The sequence below is a fragment of the Rousettus aegyptiacus genome, unplaced genomic scaffold (assembly GCF_014176215.1).
Source record: "Rousettus aegyptiacus isolate mRouAeg1 unplaced genomic scaffold, mRouAeg1.p scaffold_m13_p_3, whole genome shotgun sequence".
Classification (NCBI taxonomy): Eukaryota; Metazoa; Chordata; class Mammalia; order Chiroptera; family Pteropodidae; genus Rousettus; species Rousettus aegyptiacus.
Genome location: NW_023416306.1, coordinates 135,915,883 through 135,929,274, shown reverse-complemented (window position 1 = coordinate 135,929,274; position 13,392 = coordinate 135,915,883). Strand labels below are relative to the sequence as shown.

The 13,392-nt window shown below is 36.5% G+C and overlaps 1 protein-coding gene across 3 annotated transcripts; it reads left to right on the top strand.

Moving 5' to 3' along the window:
- Positions 1-89: 89 nt before the first annotated feature.
- Positions 90-6,848, top strand: VCPKMT (valosin containing protein lysine methyltransferase). Of its 3 annotated transcripts, XM_016145771.2 has the most exons (7): positions 167-957; positions 1,055-1,165; positions 1,337-1,409; positions 2,202-2,321; positions 3,276-3,380; positions 4,223-4,278; positions 5,913-6,848. In XM_016145771.2, exons 1-6 carry the CDS (start codon positions 692-694, stop codon positions 4,238-4,240), a joined length of 693 nt encoding a protein of 230 aa, XP_016001257.2. In that variant the 5' UTR covers positions 167-691; the 3' UTR covers positions 4,241-4,278; positions 5,913-6,848. The 3 variants fall into 3 exon arrangements, 2 of the variants coding, with proteins under 2 accessions (XP_036073716.1, XP_016001257.2); XR_001597086.2 differs by having other exon boundaries at positions 3,276-4,278; XM_036217823.1 differs by lacking the exon at positions 2,202-2,321 and having other exon boundaries at positions 90-957; positions 3,276-6,848.
- The last annotated feature ends 6,544 nt before the right edge of the window (positions 6,849-13,392 follow it).

The following is a 13,392-nucleotide window of genomic DNA, read 5'->3' as shown; positions in this document are numbered from 1 at the left end:
GTTCTTAACAAGATTAATAAATCACCCCAGTCTTAATTTTTAAAAGACTTTTAAAATGTGTTTTCAATATAAAAAACAAGGGGGGAGATTTTTGAGTTCTGTAGAAATGTTTATACACTTTATTTTCAATATTTTTGTACTTCAGTTACATAATCCCAAAGCATATAAGTGATGTAAATTTTAAAGGGATGACATTGTCTTCACTGCTAAACACAATCAGCAAGCTTCTAGCCACCTATTTTTATAAATTCAGGTAAAAAATTAGAAGCATGCTAGGAAACTCTTGATAAACAAGATTATAGCCATCCTTGGTAGGATCTTGGAAACTGCCTGGATTTAAGGCCAGTAACTACTGTGTGAATTACTCTCCAACCAGGTAAAACATGAGGTTGGCTTTGATTTTTAAAGATTATACTAACTTTAGCTGGAAAAGTGACTTAAACAAACTTCGTTATTACCAGACTGACCATTTGAGCGTGAGGCACTCCAGCTCGTAGGGGAAGCAGATGGCCTAGCACTCGGCCACGCCCAGGTAATGCTGCCTTCCGGGCTTTGTGCCTTCGCACACGTGTCGACGTGCCAATTCCGCCACTAGGTGGCGTCGAGCCCCTCTCAAGCCCGAGTCTGAGGGGGGGCGGGTGCGCGTGGGTATGACGTCACTGTGCGCGCCGCATCCTGTTGCCGGGCAGCAATGGCGACGACTCTGGAGTGCTCGGTGGATGACCCATTACGGAACTTCGTGCGAGATTTGGAGAAGAGAGATGGCACAGTGTTACGACTACAGCAGTATGGCTCCGGCGGCGTGGGTTGTGTAGTTTGGGATGCTGCCATTGTCCTTTCTAAATACCTGGAAACGCCTGGGTTTTCTGGCGATGGGGCCCACACGCTGAGCCGGCGGTCCGTAGTGGAGCTGGGCTCTGGCACTGGCGCCGTGGGGCTCATGGCCGCTACCCTCGGGTAAGAGCTGGCAGGAGGGGGTACCAATTTGGCGGGGAAACCCTGCTTACTGGCTTCCTACCCTTGTGCCTACGCCTCAATCGACGTTATTTTATAGGGCAGATGTTGTAGTCACCGATCTTGAGGAATTGCAAGACTTGCTGAAGATGAATATTAATATGAACAAGCATCTTGTCACTGGTTCTATTCACACCAAGGTACTGAAATGGTTTGTATGGCCTTTCAGCTTATATTAAGATAACGATTTATAGTTTGCTTTAAGTTGTGTTTCACTAAAATCATGGTTAATGCTAAGGGGACTTTCTGGGTCTTGTTTTTAAAACAAGAATGTTTTAAACTATCAAAGTAACAGTTAAAATATTTGGTTGACATTTTTAAGGGGGGAAGAAATAGAAGACTTTCCTTCTCCGCCAGACTACATTCTGATGGCTGACTGCATATACTATGAAGAGGTAGGTATTTGATGATGAGTGAAGCCTCTTCCTTTAGATGTATTTCCTGGATTCTAGGGCACACGTTTTAAGATAACCGAATGCAGGATATTTGTCCTATGTTTGATGAGACAGGAGAAGATAAATGTCTCCAGACACTATATACACTCATGATGAACATTTAGGCCTTTGAATCATGATAAGAAAAGCGTGCATGTTACTAGTGGTTTCTGTACAATTTTTAAAGGATTCGCCATTTGTATCTGTTGGAAAAGCTAAGATTTCTTTTTTTTTTATTTAGATATCCCTAGTTCAATGACATGTTAACTATGACATTGAGAATTAAGTTGCATTGTAAATAATATGTTGTTCTGTGGCAAGGTTTATTAGACTCAGAGAATGATTTTTTTTAAGTTATCAGTTTGTGTAACATTATGGATATCGATCATTTTTCAAATAATGAGCATTGAGCCAGTTTATGTTCAGGTTAGGTCAGACTTGGTTTTGTAGGTAAATTGTTGATTGCTTAAATCTTGTTAAATAGATTAAATAAAACTAATGTTTAAAAGTGAAGTCAGTTCCATATGTTTTCTCATGGGAACTCCAAAATGCAGTCAGTACAATGGTGGATTACTTAAGAGGAATTTACTAATCATTAGTTAACTGAGCTTTAACCACATGTACTTTGTTGGAATGATTCAAAAATGGATAAAGTGTAGGGGAGTTATAATTACCCATTTCTCCTCCTCTACTCCCCTTTATGGTAAAAATATAAATTTTTTAAGTCATAAAAATTATGTTCTTTTTGAACAGTCTTTGGAGCCATTGTTGAAAACTCTAAAAGATCTCAGTGGACCTGAGACTTGTATTATATGTTGTTATGAACAGCGAACAATGGGAAAAAATCCAGAAATTGAGAAAAAATATTTTGAGGTAGGTAACTCTACTAGATCTATCTTTGTAGTAATTGCCCTTCAGGGAGGTTGTATGTGACTGTGTATTCAAGTATATTATGGTAATTTTGAGTGAGGAAAACATGAACCCCAGGATTCTTCACAGCCTGCCGTTCTACTGAGCCTTCTCCCTTTTTTAAAAAAAATATTTTCTGATCCTTTATTTCTTTTTTTAATTAATTGATCTAGTATCTATGAAACAGTATAAAATAATGGTGATGCTCTTGTCTTTTCTGAGAAAGTTTTCAGTGTTTTCTTATTAAACCTGCTGGCTTTTGGGAACATATTGATGATTTAATTAATGATGTATGTATTACTTCTGTAGAATACATCATAGAAGCATAGCATGAGATATATTTTTTACTTCTGTGTTTTCCTTTACATTTTTGTGAAAGTTTCAACCAAGATATCCTATCTATTTTGGGGTTTTTTTTCTGTTTTTTAAAATAAAAACTCACAGGAATTTGCGAAAGTAATGCATAGAGTTTCACCCATCTTCCCCTAGTGGTCACTCAACCCTTTTTATGGGCAAAAATCCATCACATTACATATATGTAGCCATGCAGTTTTGTCCACTGAAAGGACTGCTTTGGTTAAATGAGAAAGCAAATATATGACTGCTTCAGATATATGCTAAAATTTTTTTCATGTTTTTTTTAATAAGAATGTCGATGAAGTTTTGAAACTTTATAATTGAAAAGTTTATATTGTTAAACATTTTCAGTTAAAACACGTAAAATGCACATATGTCAGGTGCTCAGCTCAATTTTTCCTGTGTATACACCCAAGTAAGCACCATTTTCACGACCTCAGAAGGCTCCCATGTGCCTCTTCCCAGTCAGTACTCCTCCAAACATAACCACCATTCTGATTTCTCTCACCACAGGACAGTTCATATTATTGAATTTAAAGTATATTTCTTTTAAATTTATAGCTCCTTCAACTGGACTTTGACTTTGAAAAAATTCCTTTGGAAAAACATGATGAAGAATATCGAAGCGAAGATATTCATATTTTATACATCAGAAAAAAGAAGTCGGTAAATACATTTCTGGCTCTTTATCCTCTGAGAAGGTTTCATTAGCTGGACACTCTCTGAGCTTACATGTGGTATAAATGTTGATTTTGATGTTGAGAAACAGCTATGATGATTCACTGGACTCAGACACTAACTTTCAATGTCCAGATCACTTTAGCCTCGGGGTTCTTCCTTTAAGACAGGCTTTCTTTTGTAAAGGTCCTTTCTAGCTGTAAATTATATAGCTTTATAATTAGATGTTACCTCAGACAAGTAACTTAGCTATTTATAAGTTTCTGTTATCACTTAGAGATTTTTGAATGCCAGCTCTGACCTTTGTGAACTTTCTCCAACCATTCAAACTTTTTTAATAGTCAAAGTGAAAATATAACAACTCTTCCCTTGGTGGTCTAGTGGCTAGGATTTAGCACTTTCACTACTGTGGCCAGGTTTAATTCCTGGTCAGGGAAGTTAATATATTGAATTACTGTGTTGTACACCTGAAATTAATTTATATGTCAACTATATTAAAAAATAAATTTTAAAAAGTAGAATATAACAAGGCCCAATAATGAAAAATGTACTCTGTTAAATAGAATATATGTATATACGCCTTTTGTTGCTTTCTTTACTTGTCATAAACATTACATTTTATGCAGGTTGCCTTTGTGATGCCTAGAGTTTGAGCCTGTAGAAAGGAAGAATTGTTTCATCCTATTTTTTTAATCCCCAGCATCTTTCGTATATGTGACTGGTATAAGACAGGGACATGATCAATTTTATGATTTAAGGATGTTCAATTTAATAATTTTTCTGTTATCTTTGCTTTGATTAAATATGTTTTATGATTATGTGAATTCTAGCCAAAAGCAAATAACTGATAATTTTGGGAATCAAGACCGGGCGTTAGGACTATAAGGTAAGAGGAGCAGTGGGATTAGTAATTCAGATCAATCAACTTTTACGTGGCATGATGCTAGAGATACAGAGGTTAATAAATATGGTTTTATGTCTTGGGATTCAAATTTCACTTGAGTTGTGTAGTTTAAAAATAGAATTTTTTGAGGCATAAAGATTTTGTTTCCTAAATATAAAGCCTTTTTAAAAAAATTTCTTTTTAAAAATTGATATAATTCACATATCATAAAATTCACTCTTTTAAAATATACAATTTAGTAGTTTGTAGTGTATTTACAGAGCTGCACAACTATCACCACTTTCAAATTTTAAACATTTTCATCCCCCCGCCCCCAAGGAAAAAAAAACCCATACCCATTAGCGGTCACTTCCTTTTCCTGCCTCCTGGCAATCACCAATCTGTTCTCTGTCTCTATGGATTTGCTTATCCTGAACATTTCATATACAGGTATCCCCCACTTTCAGAAAGTTTACATTATGCCAGTTTACTTTTACAAATGACCTCATTAGTACCCGTTTTCTCTAACTGAAAGAAATACGGAGAGGTTTTTCACTTTTACAAAAGAAGCCATTACTATACTAACATGGGTCTTTCCTAAAAGCAAAGTGGCAAAAATTGAAAGAAGGGATACTCTTCACTTTATGCCATTTCATCTGATGAACATTTTCATAGGAATGCACAAGGGAAACTTGTAAATGCAGTCAAACACACACTATGTGGTTTCCTGTGTCTGGCTTCTTTCACTCAGCGGTGTTTTCAAGGTCCAGTCATGTAGTAGCACATGACTCCTTTTTAGAGTTGAGTAATATTCCTTTGTGTGGATATACCACACCTTCATCCATCCATTCATCAGTCAGTGGGCCTTTTCGTTTTTTCCACTTTTTGGCTCTAATGAATACTTTTGCTCTGAATAGTCATATCAACATTTTTGTGTGACATTTTTAAATCCCTTGGGTATATTCCTAGACTAGAATTGCTAGGTCATATTAGAACTCTATGTTTAACTTTTTGAGGAATCGCCAAACTATTCCAGAGCTACTGTACCATTTCCACCAGCAATGTCTCAGTATTCCAGTTTCTCCATATTCTCACCAACAATTGTCATTGTCCATCTTTTTGATTATAGCCATACTTTGATATGAAGTAGATACTTCATTGTGGCTTTTGTTTTCATTTCCCCAATGACTAATGATGTTAAGTATCTTTTCATGTACTTATTGGCCATTTGTATATTTTTACAGAATTACTTTGCCTTTTTTTAAATTACGTTTTTCTGTCTTTTTATTGTCGAGTCGTAAGAGTTCTTTATTACTCTGGATACTAGACCCTTACCAGATAGTTAACTCCCAGATACTTTCTCTCATTCTGTAAGTTGTCTTTGCTTTTTCTTGATAATATAGCCTTTGAAGCACAAAGCTTTTTAATTTTGATGATATTCAGTGTTATCCATTTTTTCTTTGTTTTCTTATAATTTAGATATCAGCAAAGAATCATCTCTAAACATTATGCATGTTATTCATTTGAATTGCATGCAGCCATTTCTAGGCATATTACTAGTATTAGGGAATATTACCTAGTACTTAATTCGTAATAAGAAATCAGTCTGTAAAGTTTCCTTTATGTTTTTCTTACAGATATTTTCATCGTGAAATCTTTAGTCATCTTCCCCAAGCCTCTAACAACCTGAGTAAGCTAAAGATGTGAATTGAGCATCTGAAAATAGCATGGGAAGATTGTGTTCACAGATTTTTTCCGCATGTCCTTAGACATCTGATATATAGACGACAACCATCATGGGCTGCCTGCAATACGGAAAATGACTACCTGCCTGCCAGTAGGCCTGAAGTCCAACTTAGATTACTTTTAGCTCAGCATCAAGTTCTACTTTTAAAAAAATTGTGTATTTGTTACTCTCCAAATAAAAATAGGTCTTAAGATTAGCTTAAAGTCTGCCAAAATTAATTCAAACCAGTAAATTTTTGTTTGTTTTCAAGAAAGGTAAATTTAAAAGCAGGTTTTTATATGTATCTTCCACTTCCTTTTATGTTAAAAAAACAAAACAAAACAAAAAACCTGAAAATGTTTTGTATATGTAATTTGCTGAAGTCTTATATTTTTCCCTTCACCATACATGTCAATGTGAGTTAGACAGTAAATTATACTGTGGTGAGTTGGTAAAAATGAAAGTTAAAAATTAGGAGATTGGGAGGAGGAAAGTTGTCTTTACAGAAGTTTTCATTTGAGAATGAAGTGAGAATAAAAAGCCCATTTTCAGGTTCATGCACTTTTCCTTATACCAGTCTTCAAGGAAAATGTGGCCAAAACCACTGGTGTTAACTTGTTTATGTGAAACAAAGGTTTTAAATAACTACCAATGTAGTTCTATATACATTTAGTGAATGATTTTGAGACTGTAATGTCTGTTTTATGTTATGACAATCATCTCGCAGATCTATCAAGAACTTAAGTTCCAAAGAGTAATAGTAACTGGTAGAATTCTGGTACTTAGGAAGCATTGGTGCTAGGTGACACATATTATGTCTTAAAATAAACATTATTTTTGAGATCCTTTGACTTTGTGACTGTTTCAGAAATAGATTTGAAGAAAATGAATGTCTACACCAAATGACATTTCCAGCTTTTATTAGTGAAATCTTAGGACAAATGACCACTTTCTAGCTTGTTCCATGACATGGAACTTGTAAAAATAAGTTTGATACTGACCAGATGTAGTAGTCCACCAGATCCCTTGGATTTTGTAACCCTTTTTCCCTTTTCACTCTGCTCCTGATATACATTACATTTGGCCTGAAATGCCCTCTTGCTATTGTATAAAAAAGCCCAGTTCCTTTATTTTGGACAGGTGCACCTTACACTCCAAAACTTCCTGGAGGAGTCAGGCCTGAGGTCAGCTTCTGTGCAACTTTATCAGAATGACACCCTTGCTTGAGTGTGCTTCCTCCTCTTCCTTGTCCTGTTCCCACTTCCTTAACTTAATACCCCCTTAAGAAGTCACTTGCATACATTCATCACTATCTGTTTCTGGGGACCTAAGCTACTGACTGTAGCGAAGTAATTTGTAACAAAGTCTTTCTGTTACAAACAGTTTGTGAGTTTGTTACAAACTGTTCTGGAATAAGACCAGAGTGGAGGTCAAAAGGTACCAAATTCCCACATTCTAAGATTAGGACCACTGGTGGTTTAGTACCAGTGAGTACTACAGGGCTTACAGAAGGGTGCCAGTTCATATGACGTACCCTGTCACCACTGTTCCACAGATGATCAGGGAGGCCTGGGAGAGGTCTCCTTTTGGAGGAGTACAGTGTAGAGGAATGAGATTTAGTCTTTTGGGCTCTTGTGAGGGAAGAAATGGTGCATCTCAGAAACCACAGGAGGGAGGCCTGAGAGAATAAGATTCAGGGTATCTTCAACAAGGGCAGACCAGCATTTTTCACACCTGGTTGGATTTGTGTTTCCCCAGATTAACACATTTGTTGTTTTATTCCAAAGCATAGAAATGTAGTTGGATAGGTAATGTGGGGACCATCAGGCAAAGAGGTATTGAAGATGGGTCCTGCCAGCCTGAGAGTTGATACATGGGGCTTAGAGAATTTCTGCAGCAACATGAGATTAAAAAGGCAGGTGCAACAGATGAGTGAGGCGTAATACCACTTAGTTGGGGATCAGCCAGAATAGAGACAACACTCAAATCTCAAAGGACTGCCATTGTTGGGTGGAGCTGCTCAGGAATGAACCTCTGGCACTCCATGTGAGTGGGGGATTGCACTCCATAATGAAACCATGGGCCACTTATCAGAATGCAGTTACAGCCAATTAGGGAGCCCCCACATAAGGCATCGTTTGTCAAACTAGGCTGCATATGCAATCACCTGGAAAATGAAAAGCAAACAAAAGCCATGTTCAGGCCCCTCTCCAGTCCAATTATATCAGAGACATGGTATTTTTGTTAAAGGATTCCAGATCATTTTCATGTTTAGCCTAAATTGAGAGCTATTGAAATAAGGAAACCTAGCAAAGGGAGGAGAAAAATAAAAACAAACTATCCATGTTTAGAGTGGTCCTATACTGCATAGGGAGGGAAAGATCTTCAAATCCATCGTGGAATCTTTTATGAAATAGGTTTTAAAATAAACAGGACTGAGCTTTAGAAATAGAGCAAAAAGGCAGACCTATTTAGAGAAATCAAGGATCAAAGCCAAGAGAACAGCTCTTTCCTTCAGGCTTGCTTCAATCTTTAAGGTTTGTTTTGCTCTTCTTCCAAATTTGCAGTTCATACTGCCTTTAGCATTTCATTAAGCAGATTCCTAAACAGTTAATGGAACCTAAATATGTGGTACTTAGTCGACAGATAGTACCAGCTTTTGTTAGTGAAAGTATTCTTAGGAAAATTTACCACTTTCTGACTACCCAAAAATTTAGAGAATCTGGCCAAGAAGGTAAAAGTGATGCTACTCAAGAGGAAAGGGAAATTCAATAACTGGAAAAAGAAAATTGATAACATCTGTAGTCACTAATGATTTGAGTCTTCCCTATATGCCAGTCATTACTTTAAAGATCTTTGAGGCTGTATAGCTTTGAATCTTAACCCACTACAGTTCATAACCAAGGGTCCATATGTTTGGTAACATAGGACATATGTTCGGTAAACCTTAGAGTGAATGTAGGTTCTTTTTAGTTATTTTAAGAAGTATTAATAATTGGGAATGATTGGTAGCAGGATTTTCTACACAGTATATCTTTTACTTTTTCTTGCCTTTTTTTCTTGAAAGTTTCCTTGTTAAATGATGCCAAAGACAATATTAAACTCGGACTCCAGATACTGTATTCGTTTCAAGAATGAGGGTCATAGAAATATGACTGTTGTTTTAAAGGTTCCCTGTAGATGGCATTGCTTGACTTCATCTTTAAATAGTTTATAGAAGGAAGTTGTTAAAATAGAAATGGATTCACACTTGCATTTTAAAGGTGAATTAGATTTTAAAGAATAAAGCTACCTGCCAATTATGAGTTGCTTTCAGACTATAACATAGTTTTCTTAGTCTCTTTGGGTTGCTCTAACAAATTATCGTAGATTGGATGGCTTATAAATAAGTTTATTTCTTCCAATTCTAGAAGCTGAGAAGAGCAAGATCAAGGTGCCCATTTCCTCACAGGCAGCTGTCCTCACTGTAACTGCACAAGGCAGAAGGGGCAAGTCATCTCCCTGCGGTCCCTTTTACAGGGCACTAATCCCATTTATGAGAGGTTCATTCTCATGACTTACCTCCCAAATGCCCCACCTCCAAATGCCATCCCATTGGGGGAATAGATTTCAATATACAAATTTGACCCTTGGGGTGGGGTTGGGGGGACGACACAGACATTCAGATCATAACTGCAGTATAAGTGAAACTGGATTTTTTTCTTATGAAATTATATTTGATTTACCTTTTTGTCCATTGCATTCTGACATGCCTTTTGAAATTTTTAATGTCTTTCATAAAGCTACATAAATTGCAATTCATAAACCATTTCTCTGCAATTGGTATCTTCTATGAGAGACAGACATTTAAGAGGCTAAATTCAAGTTCTGAAAATTAGATTCACCTTGAAAGTACTTTTTATATAATGCATAATTTTACATCTAAGGTACTTGAAACTTCTAATTAATTTTAATTAGTTTTTCAAACCAGTATACCATCCCACTAGAGTAGTAAATAGCTTTTACATCAAAAGAATGAAGCTCTGTCTGGCTATACCACAATACTGTAAGCTTTGCCCAGCTATTTGACTTTCAGTTTTTCTTCAAAGCATATTAAGATTTGAAAGAGTTTTTAATTCATTGATAATAAACATAGTAAAAATAGAATATTTAGTTTTCATCTAATACAGATACAAAAAAAAATTGTGGCAACAAAATTTTACTGAAAATCAAGTAATGGAAATGCAAAGTTTTCACTTTACATAACTTTGGGTGAGAAAGCAGTTAATTCTCAAGTCATTTTCACCAGTAAGGTTAAAACTTTTAGGTGTTTGGAGTCATTTAAGACATCGTCTTAGATCTTATGTATTTGTGGAGTTCTTTGAAGATCTTGTGAGTCCAATTGTGAGATACGTTTTATGGAATTCATTAATAACAATAGTTTTCAAAATAATATACTTTAAAAATTAAAAATGTTAGAGCAAATTACGATAATGTTTTTCTCATGTGCCTTCTGAAAACTGTCAGCGCAGGCCCTGAGACGAGATTATCTAGGTTTAAATCTCAGTTCTGCCATTACTATCTGTGTGACCTTAAAGAAATGACTTAAACTCTGTGTACCTGAGTTTCCTCATATGTAAAGTGAGGATCATAATAATATCTACCTCGTAGTTTGCCATGAGGATTAAATCAATTTAATATATATATTGCACTTAGGTACCTGGCATGTAGTAAGCATTCAATAAATGTGATTATGGTAGGGTGGAATTATTTTACCTGTGGGAACTGGGATGATGTGTTAATGAAAGTTGATTTTTATCTGCAGGGTAAAATTTGAGTGTCTTTTCGAGAGTATAGGACCCATGTAAACATCACGCCCCCATCATGGTGGGAATGGCACCCAGTGTGAGAGGAGGTTGAGAACACTGTTCCACAGTACTGTTATTTGAACAAGTAAGCAATTTTAGAAAAAAAAAAAAAGAAGAAGAAGAAGACATTATAGCGGAAGAAAACCGGTCGCTGTTCATTTTTATGGTTCTAAAGCAAGTTCCATGTGCATTCAAAGGCCAGTAGAAGTAGAGGAAATCCTCATTTCTAAATACGGGAACCTGGAGCTCCAAGATTAACTAACATTCCACTGCCCTGGACCCTGAGTCAGTTTTTCCTTCTTGGTTCTTATCCCTGTTAAACTGAAACCAGTTAGGTAGCAGGTAATTAAAGTAGAGCAGCAGGTCATTTTTCTGAAGTCTGAGAATTGATGTATCTGCATAACTATTTTCAGAGTTTAGGTGGGTTAACTCTAAAAGAGCAAGGTAACTCTAAAATACTTATGTAGCAGTTGCCTCCTGGATAAACGATCTTTTACCATGTAATAAATACATGTGGTGGGATGTAGAAGCTTATCTTAACTAATCCAACAGGCTTTCAGACTACACCCCAATAGACAAGAATGAGAATAACCTTGAATTGTATCTGCTTCTCTATCAGCCAGTGTTAAGTGGCACATGTTCTTAATTGCATTATATTAAACTTTCAAGGCCTTTTGGTTTTAATTGATGGAAAAGATTGTCATGAACACTAGCTGGTCTTAATTTCTAGAAATGTTTATTATTTATATATAACACTTATTTGATGAATAAGTTTACAGTTTAATATTCACAAGGTTAAAAACAATGCTTTCCTCCTTGCAAAACAGAATGAAGCCTTTTGAAAAAACTGTTTCTAGACGCAGTTCATATAGGCTTGAATGTTTGAGTAGTTAGCACATTTCCTTCATGTTATTAGCTCTAATGAAGTACCACTGACAGTCTGTTAAACCCTTAATGGATTAGTGCTTTTAAACACTCTTGGGTGTAAATTTTTTAAAGGTTAACTTTTATTCCAATTTGTTAATCTACTGAAGTCCAGGCATTAACAGTCTGAGTTCCAGGGCTCTGTGTTGGCTCATTATTTCTTTGATAAATCATTGCCAGAGTTATGTGTATACAGTACAAACAACCTTATGTATCTACATTCAGTATGTGACCTTGTTCTTTTAGGAATTTGTCCTGAAAACCCACTGGTACTTGTGTACACGGTACATTTGGGGTGCTCCAAATGTAAACAGCATGTTTTATCCAAAACCTAGATGAGAAACTTCACATGTATATTCAGAATGAGTGTAAAGCATAATCTCATGGCATATAAGTCACATAGAACATAGGCCTGGCTACTTGAAACTTAAAAACAGGAAAAACAAGTTTCACACTCCCACAACTAATAAATATTTAACCAGCGAATGTCTTCGGATTTCGGTGACATTTATGAATGTAGGTACAATAATGTGCTTTTTAAAAAGCTATCTTCCTTCTAAATCTCATCACAAGGATTTTTTTTTTTTTAATTCTGTTCAAAACTCTTCTCTCTCAAGTGTGCGTCTAACACCCACATTCAGTCTGAAGGGGCAGTTAACCCGAGATTCCAAGGAAAGGGAGAGAACAGCGGGCTCCGTGTGGCAGGTAGAAACAGAATCCCCAGTGAGCTCTGGAACACAGCCCCCATCCAGTTCCAATTCCTATCACCTTCCCTTGAAGCACCCAAGCTTGGACATTCCGTTTTTCTCTTAAGGAGAGAATGGCTCACGTGATTACCACCTAATCCAGCTCTATGTCCTTGGGCAAGTAAAACTGAATGTTAGTGAATGCTACCTAGCACTGTGGTGATGTTTAAACTCGATAATACATGGGGATGAGCATAGGGAAGAAGGCATGTCCCCAGCAAAAACTTCAACTGCTCACTGTGAGGATTCAGTCTGGTAAACTTGCAAACCAGAGAGACGCGAAGTCTTCCCAAGTTAACAACGCATAACGTGGTCCAGGAAAAACAAACAAAAGCGTCTCTGTCAAAAATGGATTCTAAGTTACGCAGTATGCCTACCATTTCCTTTTATGTTCCACTGTGACTTCTTCATCTCCTCTTTAGACACTGCCTTCATCTCAGGAAGGGAGTAAGAAGTAAGTCACAGGGGAGAAGACTCAAGAGATTGCTCTTACCAAAAAGATCCTGTAAAACATTAATAAGATACAAGGCATTACTGATTTGGTACTTCCCAGCAGAAAGTAATACCAAAACAAACAAAACAGAAATATCCCCCATTGAAACCACAAAAGTCCCAATGCAGCAGACTAGAGGAGGCCTCAGAGGGCAGGAGCAGAACTTAGTAGAGAAGTTCCTGGAGACGCTCAGAATATTGTAGTAGAGGGGACAGCAAATGAAAGATGGAGCTCGTTGCTGTTAGCATTTTTCCATATTTAACCTGAAGTTGAAGTTCCATATATAAAGCATCTAGGACAACACCCAGTCTAAAAGATCCTCGATACATTTATATTCTCTTCACTTCTCTCATTATCAAATCCACCTTCCAGGACTTTTCT